The sequence below is a fragment of the Leopardus geoffroyi genome, chromosome A1 (assembly GCF_018350155.1).
Source record: "Leopardus geoffroyi isolate Oge1 chromosome A1, O.geoffroyi_Oge1_pat1.0, whole genome shotgun sequence".
Lineage (NCBI taxonomy): Eukaryota > Metazoa > Chordata > Mammalia > Carnivora > Felidae > Leopardus > Leopardus geoffroyi.
Window position 1 is genome coordinate 3,841,281 of NC_059326.1, and position 13,802 is coordinate 3,855,082.

General features: G+C 42.3%; 1 protein-coding gene across 7 annotated transcripts in view; it reads left to right on the forward strand.

Moving 5' to 3' along the window:
- Window positions 1–13,802, forward strand: part of SGCG (sarcoglycan gamma) — a 131,774-nt gene that overhangs the window by 50,360 nt on the left and 67,612 nt on the right. For 6 of the 7 annotated variants that reach the window (XM_045454821.1, XM_045454504.1, XM_045454425.1 and 3 more), the window contains exon 2: window positions 988–1,182. The exons of the other annotated variant lie outside the window; for it this stretch is intronic. In XM_045454821.1, coding sequence (XP_045310777.1) covers window positions 988–1,182 — 195 coding nt within the window. The remainder of the gene's footprint in view (window positions 1–987; window positions 1,183–13,802) is intronic. 7 annotated transcript variants of the gene reach the window in all.

The following is a 13,802-nucleotide window of genomic DNA, read 5'->3' on the forward strand; positions in this document are numbered from 1 at the left end:
TGACTTACTTGAATAAGGACACCTCCAAACCATCCCTAAAAATAAACGTAAGACCGTTGCATGAAGAAAAAACAGAATCCCGGAGGAGAAGATTTTCTGTTCTGATTCGCCGTTTTACCACATGTACAGTCAGGAAGGTCTTCATTATCTGTCCTCTTCCCTTCATAAATTGAAACCAAAAGTGGACGGTGTGGAAAGCGGAATAATGGCTATTTTCTTAAATCTCCTCATGGAGTTGAAACGGTTATGGAAACTCTTGCGCGAACTTACGTAAAACAGTGGGTACTTGTAACCATTTGCATGCACGTGTACATTCTGATCGTTCTTGGAAGTAGGTGAATACCAAGGAAATTTATTATAGGCAAAAGATTACGGTGGTGGGTATCTTGACAAGAGCCTTTTTAATTCCGAGTAATTTAGCGACTGTAGAAAGACGTGGCTTAATAATTTGACTTAACAACTAAGTAATTGGATTTTAAAAAGACATACAGGTATCAGCTTGATTTTCCACCCCCTGAGTCCTTTAAAAACTTGATTACTTGATTATTTTAGGTTAATGCTTCCATTCTAAGTTTAACTGTGCAGAATTTTGAAAGTCATATATATATATAGAGAGAGAGAGAGAGAGAGAATTTATTGATTAAAATCTGAAAATGTGGCCACTGGATTTCAGATGGATTTGCCATATCTAAACTATTTTGCATGCTTGAAACAGTGACATGTTTCAAAGTAATGTTCAGTTCTTTTTAAAAATCATTTTCATTTTAGAAATTTATTATTGGGGTAGAAGGTGTTATTTTGTTGGTCTTTTAGTAAATCAGTATTGACAATCAAGTTCTCTGTTTCTGTCTGTCTCTCTCCCTCTCCCCCCTCCTTCGTCTCCTCCCTCTCTCACTCCTTCTCTCCCTTTCTCTCTCTCCTTCTCTGTCTGTCTCCCTCTCCCCCCCGCCCCGTCCCATCTCCCACCTTCCCCCTACGGCATGGCAGATGGTCCGTGAACAGTACACTACAGCCACAGAAGGCACCCACGTGCAGAGGCCAGAGAACCCGTGTGTCTACAAAATTGGCATCTATGGCTGGAGAAAACGCTGCCTCTACTTATTTGTTCTCCTTTTACTCGTCATCCTCCTTGTGAATTTTGCTCTCACGATTTGGATTCTTAAAGTGATGTGGTTTTCCCCAGTAAGTATCGTCTTCCTTTCCTGGCAAGCATGTTCTTCTTCTGTTTGTTGGATCACTTTATCCATATTGAATTGGTAGAAGCCTCCTTTAGTGTCCTTGACGTTTGTTTCCGTCTGGATCAGGATGGTCTCGCGGGAAAATACTCGTGCTTTTTCTTTCTTTAATGTTTATGTTTGAGAGAGCGCAAGCGGGGGAGGGACAGAGAAAGGGGGACAGGGGATTCGAAGTGGGCTCAGCGCTGACAGCAGCCAGCCCCGTTTGGGGCACCGGCTCCCGAACCGTGAGATCGTGACCTGAGCCGAAGTGGGAGGCTGAACCCACTGAGCCGCCCAGGCGCCCCCATACTCTACTTTTTCTTAGTTTCACTATGAACTAAGGTGTGTTGGGTTTTTTGTTTTTCTGTTGCAATTTTTTTTTTATTAGTCATTATGTCTACACGTGAGAAAATGGTGCCGATCTTGGGTTTGAGTCAAAATTGCGTAATGATTATTCAATAATTTGTAAAATTTTATGAATCCTGTTTTCCTAATCTCATTAATCCATAAATAATAACCATCCAGATGCTACCCTCTCATTTGCTTAAAAAACTTTACTTTAGGGGCGCCTGGGTGGCTCGGTCGGTTAAGCGTCCGACTTCGGCTCAGATCATGATCTCGCGGTCCGTGAGTTGGAGCCCCGCGTCGGGCTCTGTGCTGACAGCTCAGAGCCTGGAGCCTGTTTCGGATTCTGTGTCTCCCTCTCTCTCTGCCCCTCCCCTGTTCATGCTCTAGCTCTGTCTCAAAAATAAATAAACATTAAAAAAAAAATTTAAAAAAAAACTTTACTTTAAAATACGATAAATTAATAAATTCACGCACAGCTTCATGCTTCAACACTTAGCAACACATTTAGTAGATGAAATACCAGTAGTCGTAAGGAATTCATATTCTATTTTACACATCCTCATGTTTTCTAGATTGTTGGGTAATGTTGTATGCTCTGATGATATTTTTGTGTACTTTTTGAAAAAATATTCATTTAATATAGAATATCTAGTTTTTGCTAGATAGTCACGGTGGCAAAAAAACACTGCAATGAACATCACCTGTAGGTTAATCTGTTCCTCGCATGCATCTTGAAGGTGTGAAATAGGCAAGGACTCTCTCCAAGAACAGTAGTTGTAGCTTTCAGTGTGAAATGCCTTCCACTGATGACTCTCTTTCTCTTTCTAAGCAAGTATTTCCTTCCTGCCACTGCTCTGTGGCCAGTAGGCACATTATTTATTTCGTTGACCTAAATAAATATTTACATTTTCATGTATTCAAAGAAGTAATATACCAACCCAATCAAAATATGCCTTAAGGGGCACCTGGGTGGCGCAGTCGGTTAAGCGGCCGACTTCGGCTCAGGTCATGATCTCGCGGTCCGTGAGTTTGAGCCCCGCGTCGGGCTCTGTGCTGACAGCTCAGAGCCTGGAGCCTGTTTCGGATTCTGTGTCTCCCTCTCTCTCTGACCCTCCCCCGTTCATCCTCTGTCTCTCTCTGTCTCAAAAATAAATAAACGTTAAAAAAATTTTTTTAATGCCTTAAAATATGTTATTTAATATGAACATTATACATTGTTATTATAAATTATATTTACCTATTAAAAATACCTAAATATATTTAAATTAGCCAAACAGAAGTAGTCATTTCTTCTTTAAAATTTACAAAAACAATATTTTTACGCTATCACAATAGTATTTTGTTCCATTGGACACCTTTATTAATGTGTCGTACATCATCTTCATTTTATCCACAAATTAAATTTTTTAATGTTTGTTTTTGAGAGAGAAAGAGAGCACGAGTCGGGGAGGGGCAGAGAGAGAGGGAGACACAGAATCCCAAGCAGGCTCCAGGCTCCAAGCTGTCGGCACAGAGCCCGATGCGGGGCTCCAACTCACGAACCATGAGATCAAGACCTGAGCCAAAGTCAGATGCTTAACCGACTGAGCCAGCCAGGACCCCCTCTAAATTTAAATTTTTTATTTTAATATTTTGGGGACAGTTAACTGAGGTTGGAGTCCTCAGATGATAAACTGTGGGATCTCTCGGATGCCTCCTGACTAGAGGGCCCTCCACTCACATGCAGTGCGCCCTTCAGTTATGTGGAATGTGGACAGAAAATTTACTAGGGAGGCCAGATTTTAATAGTCCCTTGGCATCAGGGACCGTGAGTTCTGTCAATCATCTTGGCACATGCTTAGCACTCAGTAAATATATCCTGAATGAATAAAGGTGTGCCTTATATTAGAAATGTGTGTGAATTAATTTTATAGACTGTATGTGAATGTAAAGTGACAGTGTATCTACTTTGCGCTCTTGCCTTATATTGTAGCACTGAAAACAAGTTTTGGGCGTTATAGATTTTGATTACATTAACCCAAATTGTGCCAGCATCTGAGTCCACTTCAAGTTAGGATGGCTAACCCCAGAGACCAGCAAATGTTTCCTTGCCATTGCTGCCCCTGTTCCTAGCCCGCACTTTCTCGCGAGATACGGTCAGCACGCATGGCATTTTCTTCGACATTCAGGAACCTGTTGCTAATTCAGGTGCTTCTGTGCTGTCTTTCAACAAAATAAGGTGAACAAACACACGTTCATGGATCAAAAGGCAAGATGCACAAAAAGATTATTCTGCAGAAAGTGCCAGGGTTTGACCGAAAGACGATGGGTAGACTTTAGGTCATTCTCCTCAAAGTGAGATGCTATAAATGATATAGTTCTCATCTGTGGGTGAGCTTAATCCCTTGCTTTGGAAATACCCCCTACATACTATAAGTTAGTTTATCCTTTCATTTTTTTCCGAGTTTGAAAGATTTCTCTGTATAGAAGATTGCAGTTTTGTTTTATTTTATTCATCTGTAAACTAATATCCTTCCTTGAATACATACATGCCAAGGAAGTAACAGGACTATAAAAGAACCCTTTCATGAGCTTTGGCACCAAAATGATAAAATCAGCTAGAGCTCTCAACATTTGCAGAAAGCTATAGAATTTTTAACATGCAACAGCGAGTTTCTAATTCTCTACCTGAATGCAGTCACCTACACAGTCATTAGCCTCGATAGACTGAAAACCATAACTTCCTGAATTAGCAAAGTTTAGAAGACTTTCTCTGCTTAGATCCCCAGTGGGTAGGAATGGAAGGTTTATTATCTTACACATGCGATCATTCCAGTCCCCTTGTCTACTCTTCATACTTTAATGTTTCTCTATAGAAAACAGTAAAATCAACTATGGGTAATATATTTAAAAATGCCAAGATCAAATTATGGGGGAAGACAAGTAAAACATTACCAAATGACAACACAAGGATGTCAAAGAATATCGAGACATCAAACAGAAGTTAAGTGTTGACAAGGGAACTAATCTGAACTCCGTGACACCAAGCCTTTAACAGCCTTTATGTGCCCGACACGCGTCACAAAGACCCCAGATCGTGAGTATCTCACCAATGAGTTCCACTCTTAGCACTGTAACTTCGTGTAGGAGAATTTTACATAATTGCCACGTATGACATCTGTTGAATATAACGTAATATTAGGACATTGTAGCAACTGATGCTAACCATAAAGGTTCTAGAATATTCTGTGTTGGCCACGATCATAACTAAATCAGTTAGGAATGTGGACATTAAAAGAAAGCAGTGCAATAAAGTGGCTAATTCTGTTTTTCCTTTTTATACTTCCCTTCCATAAAACCAATATACAATATTAGTTTTAGTTCTAGTGTGCATGGTTATAAAATGATATCCATGAATCTTATCAGTAAGTATGTCAAAACAAGGCATCTTTAATTTTTAATGTCCTGCATGGATTTTTTTAAACCTTTATGGTTATTTATTTATTTGTGTAGAAAATATTTTAGTGCATTCAGTGAACGTAATTTTAACAAGATAAGATTAAAGAATCCAAGCTTAAAAAGAAAAAAACAACCACACTAATCCTGAAAGTTAAATTTCTTTAGGTACTTTTTATTTGGGGGTAAAAAAGGATATAAACAATCAGAGCAGAATTGTAGTCTTGAATATCAGAATTAAGCTTATAGTTGTATATTGGTTCTTGACCCTCTCAGGAGCTACCCGGGTGAATCTGAAATTGGCCCCCAAACACGAAGGCAGGGAGAGACCAAAGAAAGAGGCAGGCTTCTCCAGGTTGGTAGGTGACAGTTTTTTGTGTGTTTTAAAAATTATTATTTAATTATTATTTTTTTAATTCCAGTGTAAGTAACATACTGTGTTATATTAGTTTCAGTAACCTGTAAGTAAGGCACTTTTCAGACTCAACAGTTATCCACATTACGCAGTGCTCATCGCATTGAGTGTATTCTGGATCCCCTTCCTCCATTACACCCATCCCCCTGCCCACCTCCCCTCCCGTAACCGTCTGTTTGTTCTCTGTAGTTAAGAGCCTAGTTTTCGGTTAGTTTCTGTTTTTCTTTGTTCGTTTGTTTTGTTTCTTAAACAGCACGTATGCGTGATATCGTATGGTATTTGTCTTTCTCTGACTGACTTATTTCACTCAGCGTGATACCCTCTAGATTCCTCCATGGTGTTGCAAATGACAAGGTCCCGTTCTTTTTTATGCTGAATAATATTCCCTTGAATGTACCACATCATCTTTGCTCTTTTATCCATCAGTGGACCCTTGGGCTGCTGCCATATCTTGACTGTTATAAATAATGCTGCAATGAATGTAGGGGCACATATACCTTTTCAAATTAGCGTTTTCCTTTTCTTTGGGTGAACACCCAGTACTGGAATTGCTAGATCGTATGGTGGTTCTGTTTGCAATTTTTTGAGGAAACTCCATACTGTTTTCCACAGGGGCTGCACAATTTTGCACCCCCCCCCAGCAGTGCATGAGGGTTCCTTTTTCTCTACACCCTTGCCAACACTGTTGTTTCCTGTGTTGTCGATTTTAGCCACTCTGACCGGCGTGAGGTGGTATCTCAGTGTGGTTTTGATTCGTATTTCCCTGCTGAGGAGTGACGTTGAGCATCTTTTCATGTGTCTGTTGGCCATCTGGATGTCTTCTTTAGAAAAACGTCTGCTCGTCTCTTCTGCCCATTTTGTGATCGGATTGTTTGTTTTTCAGTGTTGAGTTGCATAAGTTATTTACATACCTTGGATATTAACCCCTTATTTTGATGAAGTCCCAATAGTTTTGCTTTTGTTTCCCTTGCTTTGGGAGTCATGTCTAAAAGAACTTTTTCTTTAAAAAAAATTTTTAAGGTTGATTTTTGAGAGACAGACATAGGGAGTGAGCAGGGGAGGGACAGAGAGAGAGAGAGGGAGACACAGAATCCAAAGCAGGCTCCAGGCTCCGAGCTGTCAGCACAGAGCCCGACGCGGGGCTCAGACTCACAAACCGTTACATCATGACCTGCCTGAACTGAAGTCTGGATGTTTAACTGAGCCACTCAGGCGTCCCTTTAGTGATATTTTCTAACGCCTCCGTTTGTTAACTATGGCATTTTATAAACTCTTAAAATCTGAAGAAAATTTATCGGCACTCACTGCATATGAAAACTTGAATACGTTGTTCTCTCAATGACTTGTTTTCTTCATCTCTAAAATACTTGATGAATACTGGATGATACCTAAGTCCTTCCTGATGTAAACTTTGATGATGCTTTCTAAGGTGCTTTCCTCGTGGATTTTCAATAAGTACTATTGTCTCATTTTGGCGGATCAAGACTCGTGATCTTGCTTTCCTTGCTTTGGATGGGTAGTGACTGTTGAATATGGCACACCAGCTCCATGGCAATCTAGACTGTGTTCGATTATGAAAAGCTAATGAAGACAATCCCTACAATGGCTTTATACGGTTAAATATCTTTTCTTTTTTTCAAACTACCTGGTTTATGCTTGTGGTAGGCAGAATTGTAAGAAGGCTCCCATGACCTCCAGCCCTGGTGTCGTGTTCTGTATAATCCCCTCCCCTTGACTGTGGGCAGGACCTATGATTTGCTTCTAGGACCTGTGATTTCAATCGAATAAGGCAGAAGTGGTGGAATTAAGTCACATTATGTAGCAAAGGTGAAGGCACTTTGCAGATACGATTAATGGCCCAAATCAGTGATTTTGAGTTAGTGAGGAGAGACATTATCCTGGGGAGGCCTGACTCAATGAGGTGAATGGCCTTAAAAGAAAGCCCTCTCGTGAGATTCTCCCACTGGCCTTGAAGGCCTGAGCTGGCATGTTGAGAGGGTCTGTGAGGGGCCCCGTGGCGAAGACGAGGGGCAGCCACTAGGGGCCGAGAGTGGCCCCTGGCAGCATGGAGACCTTGTTCCCTCTCCTGCAAGGAACTGAATGCTACCAACAGCTCCACAGCTTGGAGGGGAACCCCAAGTCCAGCAAGGAACCCCGCCTAGCTGATCCCTCAGCCGCAATTGTGTGAGACCCTGAGCAGCGCCCAGAATCCTGACCCAGGGAAACTGAGACAGAAGAAACACACAGTGTTTTAAGCTGCTACGTTCCCGATAGTTTGTTACGTAGCAGTAGACAGTGAATACAGTGTTATCCATGATTCAGAGTGTTTCATTTCTCTTTTGCTAGATATTCACAACCAGAAAGAAAACCCAGAAAAAAACTCTAAAAGTACCCAAATGAATTTTCCTGATGATTTATATTCGTAACCACTTATTATTGAGGACATATCTAATTTTTGACTCTTTGTGTTGCTGGACATTGATATATCTTAAGTAACTGAGGACGTAAGGAAAAGATAAGAATATTTGAGCCTAATCTAATACTGTGCCTTTGAACCATTTACTACCTGAGAAATTCTTTATTCAGCAAGTAAATTTATTTCTTTTTGAAAATATTTTATTATGTATCCTCAGTTTTTCACTTTAATAACAAAAATGTTCTTATATGCATTATTAGGGTAGATTGATTATTTCATTATAATCGAGGAAATCACCAAATATATGTATTGGTATATTATTATTGTGAAAAGAGCTTATATTTAAGAGTCTCTTTTTTATTTTAATAACTCCTAACTGATGCACACAGATTGCACAGTCCGTTTATTCCCATCAAGTCAGTTCATCCTCACAATTACCCTATGAATATGACTTTGACTGACTACACCATTATATATTTTATTTTGGTGATTTCAGCGATCGGCGTACTTAACAAATACCAGTTTCCATGAAAATCAGGAACACCTAAGCCAGGTCGTCAGAGGTCTTCTGCACCCAGTTAGAAGGTAGTAAGTACTATGAAGACGGTGTCCTCGGATTCGGGGTCCTCACACCGTGTCCCAAGGAGCCCTAGTGGGATCTTAGGGGACCCAGGAAATACCACTTTTTCCCCAGCCACGTTCAGAACCAGTGAAAAGGAGAAAAAGGAGTCAGGTAGGGACAGTTCAGAATAACATCTGTATTACTGATAAAAGCCAAGTGGAGGGTACAGTGTGGACCTGCCCAAACATCTTGTCCCTCAGAATGAGAGGAGTTACCCAGCAAGTCACAGATAGCATGGGAAACTGCAGACACCCCTCCAAGGGCAGGGACCTGACCACTGGGCCACACTTCCTATCTGCCTTACTGTACGGACAGCAAACTGGAAATCTCAGGGCAGGTAGATGCTCAGGGACGGAGGAGCTGAGCCAGTGGGCTGCTGCTTCTCCCAACTCACCAGCCCTGCAGGGCGCTCCTCCTGGCCTGGGGTGCAGAGAGGGGCCAAAGTGTTTCTCTGATGGCAGGGCCCTCCTGTGTACCCCACTTCAGTGGCCCAATGTTGACTTTTCAGACTGCCAGAGAGGGGAGATCAGTCAGGATGTAAGTTAGAAATTGGGGGACCAGAAATGTGCAGGAAAGGGGAGCCCATCCAGCCACCTTGGAGACCTGGTGATCCCTGACCCTGGTTACCCCAGCCTGCCTCTTCAGCTGTTTTAAAAGCTCTGTCTGGAGCAGTCTGAGATGAGGAGATGACTCCATTGTGTACATCCAATCCTGTTATGGAAAATCAATGAGCGGATTCCCTTCCCATTGAGCCCAAAACCACATTAGCTCTTAAAATTCTGCGGATAGCTCTCTTTCGACTCAGTGCTTCTGCACACGTTATTCCCTCTACCTAGAACAGCGACACACACACACACACACACACACACACACAGTCTCAGCTCAGTGGGATGTTGACTGGGACTCAGCTCAAAGGGATGTTCCTTGACCATCCCCATCCACAGGCTAAGACAGGGTCCTCCTATCCTTCTATTTTCTAGGACTCCGATTTGTTTCCCCCATCATAGCACACGTCATAATTTGAATTTGTATACCTTTCTGTGGTTGTTTAATGTCTGCTCACCCACTAGGATCGTGTCCGTTAAGCCCAGTAGACTCAACATCTAGCATCTAGCATAAAATCAACACTCCCTAAATATTTCTTGAATACATAACTGATCGAATGACTGAATGAGAGTATTTTCCTTATTTCCTTCAATTAAATTGTCGTTCTGTATTTTTAGCAAGGGAAGAGAGAAGGAGCCAAGGCAACCCAGAATAGGCAAAGGCGATCGAAGATCAGGATAATCCGGTTGCTAAAGTGCAGATTAGGGAGGAGGCTGGAGGGTAACATCACACGGGAATGAGGGCTGTCCCGCTCAGTGTGCGTGACAGTTCCTGGAAAGGTTACTAGAAATAGATCTTGTGAAGCCACTTTCCAAAAGACGCTGGTTAATGGCGTCTAGAGTGGGGCCCAGGGTTCTCCCAGGGACTCGAGTCCAAGTTGTAGACGAGGTTTGGGAACACATTGCCTTAGAGTCATCGAGAGTTCAGACTACTTTCAGGTAATACAGTGTTACGTTGTTTCCTATATCCTATTATTCTTTTTTTTTTTTTTTTTTCAACGTTTATTCATTTTTGGGACAGAGAGAGACAGAGCATGAACGGGGGAGGGGCAGAGAGAGAGGGAGACACAGAATCTCGGAAACAGGCTCCAGGCTCTGAGCCATCAGCCCGGAACCTGACGCGGGGCTCGAACTCACGGACCGCGAGATCGTGACCTGGCTGAAGTCGGACGCTTAACCGACTGCGCCACCCAGACGCCCCTATCCTATCATTCTTAATGGTTGATGCCGAGGTGTGTCGTAATGTAGAAGCATTCTGTTCCTTAACTGATGGAATGAAAACAGAAGGAGGAATACGCCTCAATGAGATCATGCAGAGCAAGACATCGCACTTTGTCTAAAGAGCAGTCGACTCATTACCCGTATCTCAGCCCTGGTCTTCCTGGCAAATACGTCGAATAGCATTTATCAAATAGAATTCATTCAAAAAGAAAAGATGATGCATAAGCTGTTGAAATGGAAAGAATTCTTATCTGTGTCGGGTCTTGCTCATGTATTGAAGAGATCAAGTTCAGTCAAAACAAAAGTTGCTTGTCCGAAAATACTTTCTGCTAGAGTATTTCAATATTTGACAAATGTTTCATTAGATTGGGCAGAGATTTTATTTAAAGATATCTTACTGGGCACCTGGGTGGCTCAGTCAGTTCAGCATCTGACCCTTGGTTTTGGCTCAGGTCACGATCCCAAGGTTATAAGATCAAGCCCCATGTCGGGCTCTGTGCAGGCGGCGTTAGGATTCTCTCTCCCTCTCTCTCTCTCTCTGCCCCTGCCCTGTGCATGCTTGCTTTCTCTCTCTTTCTCTCTAAACATAAATAAATGTTTAAAATATATATCTTACTTACTGCAGTAGGTGAGTGGAAAAAAGAATTTCTATCATATGTTCAGTTACTGATATGACAGTATATATTTTTTTTAATTAATTTATTTTTATTTATTTATTTTTAATATATGAAATTTATTGTCACGACAGTACATTTTAAGATGCCTCTGTTCAGTGACAAGACTTTGCCCACGGAAATCACTGGGGGGGCAGGCACCCACAGGTCCCCCGGGGCCTACCAGGTCTGCAGGGGACGTTGCGCTCAGCCTGGCCCTTTGTTTGCCGAAAGCAGCGTGGTCTCTGCCCACAGGAAGACAGCAGGTGTAAGGGTGAAGGCAGTGACATTTCATGTGGCCCATAGATCGTGGAAGAGATTTCCACTTCTTCGCTGTACCTGTTTACCATGCTTGACATCTCCCTCCACCTCACGGAGTTTTACCCTCCGACTCCCACCTGCCTTTACAGAGACCCGTGCTCATGGGGTGAGAGCAGGTGGCCTCCTGTTCTCCGTCCCTGCCTTCCAGAGCCTGGCCTCCTGGTCATTCCATCGTCAGGGAGCCCATATTGGCTCCTTACACCCCCTCCCTCTTTCCCACTCATTTTTCACAGCAACGGAAATTCGGATTAAAAGAAAACCGTGACGGGGTGGCATTTTCAAGCAGCACCTTGACATTTTCTCAAATTATTTACAGCTCTCTAAAAAGAATTACACGACATCGGTGCTTACCAGTCTAAAAAGCAAATTGAAATGTTTGATTTGTGTCTTAGTCATAATCCAGTGGGATTGATCCAGAGGTCACAGGCAGTAAGAACTCGTACTAACTTAATGGCATTTTCTTTCTAAGAAGACAAGCTATTAGTGAGCCCGGGTGGAGGGGAGGAAGATACACCTAGAGCTGGTCCAACTACACAGGAATTTCACTGACACCACAGTGACACAAGTCCCATTGTCACCGGTGTCTAGAGATGTGCATGGCACTGTAGTTTCCATTTTTATCTCAAGGACATTCCTTCAGTTTTCCTTTTTATTCTAACTTTTCCATGAGTGACCTAAGCATATTTTAACGATCGGGAAATAAAGAAAGCAAGAGCACCCAGTCTCACAAGCCTTAAGTTCTTGCCACGCCTGGTGGCAGTCAGTCATCCGCTTACCCCGGGCACCAGATACGCGTTCCCGTCATGGGGAGTATTCCAGAACAGTAAATGTGCTCTAGATGCAGATGGACCCACATGCTTCCCTTTCCCACTGATGATGCAAGACTGATGATGCCTTTGGGCAAATAGTTTGTTTTTTCTCATGAATGCTAATGAAGAGAATATCTTGTAATTAATAAACCCACCTAGTCTCACTTACTTCTGGAAGTGTTACTTATTTAAAAAGAACAAAAGCCCAATTTTTACCAGTACTGGAAGGTGGAAAGAACATTAGCTTAGGGGCCAGACTGGATAAGAATCTTGGTTTTAATTAGGATTATGTTCATCTGTGATTTTCTGATGGTGCACACGCACACAGTACTGTTTACAAGTATTTGTGTGTGTGTGTGTGTGTGTGTGTGTGTTTCAATATAATTTACTGTCAAGGCAGCTGGCATACAATGTATACAGTGTGCTCTTGGCTTTGGGAGTAGATTCCCATGATGCATCGCTTCCATCCAACACCCAGGGCTCATCCCAACAAGTGCCCTCCTCACCCACTTTCCCCTCTCCCCCACCCCCCGTCAAACCTCAGTTTGTTTTTTGTATTTAAGGGTCTCCTGTGGTTTGCCTCCCTCTCCATTTGAAACTATTTTTCCCCTTCCCCTCCCCCATGGTCTTCATTAAGTTTCTCAAATTTCGCATATGAGAGAAAACATATGATCTCTGTCTTTCTTGCCTGCCTTATTTCACTTAGCATAATACCCTCCGGTTCCATCTATGTTGTTACAAATGGCGAGATTTCATGCTTTCTCATTGCCAGGTAGTATTCCATTGTATATATAAACCTCTTTTTAAAATTTTAATATTTATTATTTTTGAGAGAGAGACAGAGAGCAAGCAGGGGAGGGGCAGAGAGAGAATAGACACAGAATCCGAAGCAGGCTCCAGGCTCCGAGCTGTCAGCACAGAGCCCGACGCGGGGCTCGAGCTCACGAACCATGAGATCATGACCTGAGCCAAAGTTGGACACTCAACCGACTGAGCCACCCAGGGACCCCTAAACCACATCTTCTTTATCCATTCATCAGTTGGTGGACATTTGGGCTCTTTCCATAATTTGGCTATTGTTGATAGTGCTGCTGTGAACACTGGGGTGCATGTGCCCCTGTGGATCAGCACTGCTGTGTCCTTTGGATAAATTCCTAGTAGTGCAATTGCTGGGTCGTAGGGTAGTTCTGTTTTCAGTTGTTTGCTATTATTTATGATACTTAAATGCTTGGTTTAAATGTGGCACAAAATTATGAAATCCTTTGGCCAAAGTGTTTTTTACTTTATTCTGTGTTGAGCACAAAATGAATGTCATCCCGTTAAACTTCTCGCTGTAAAAATATGGGGAAAGTCACACTCAGACAATATTATCATTCCATTGGTCACATATGGGTCTGAGCATGGATGATGTGGTTGATATTAGTACAAAGAGCAGGGGGTTAAAACCATCACTGAAACAAAGGTCTGTGTGGTCAGTAGTCACCTTTGCGATAGAGCCATAATGCTTGAACTGTATGTGACTGTCAGATGTGAAAGTCCGACCAATTTCAGACATTCTGTCTACAGAGTTTGAGATAACAGAATTTCAAGGATGACCATACACAAAAAAAAATGAGACACAGAGAGGGGGACCATTTATCTACTGTGTCTTAATTAACAGGAGACTTTTCAGCGTCCTCCTCCATAGCAGTCTTTCTATGACAAAGTTCATTATTGCCATTCCATTAAGAACCCTTTAAA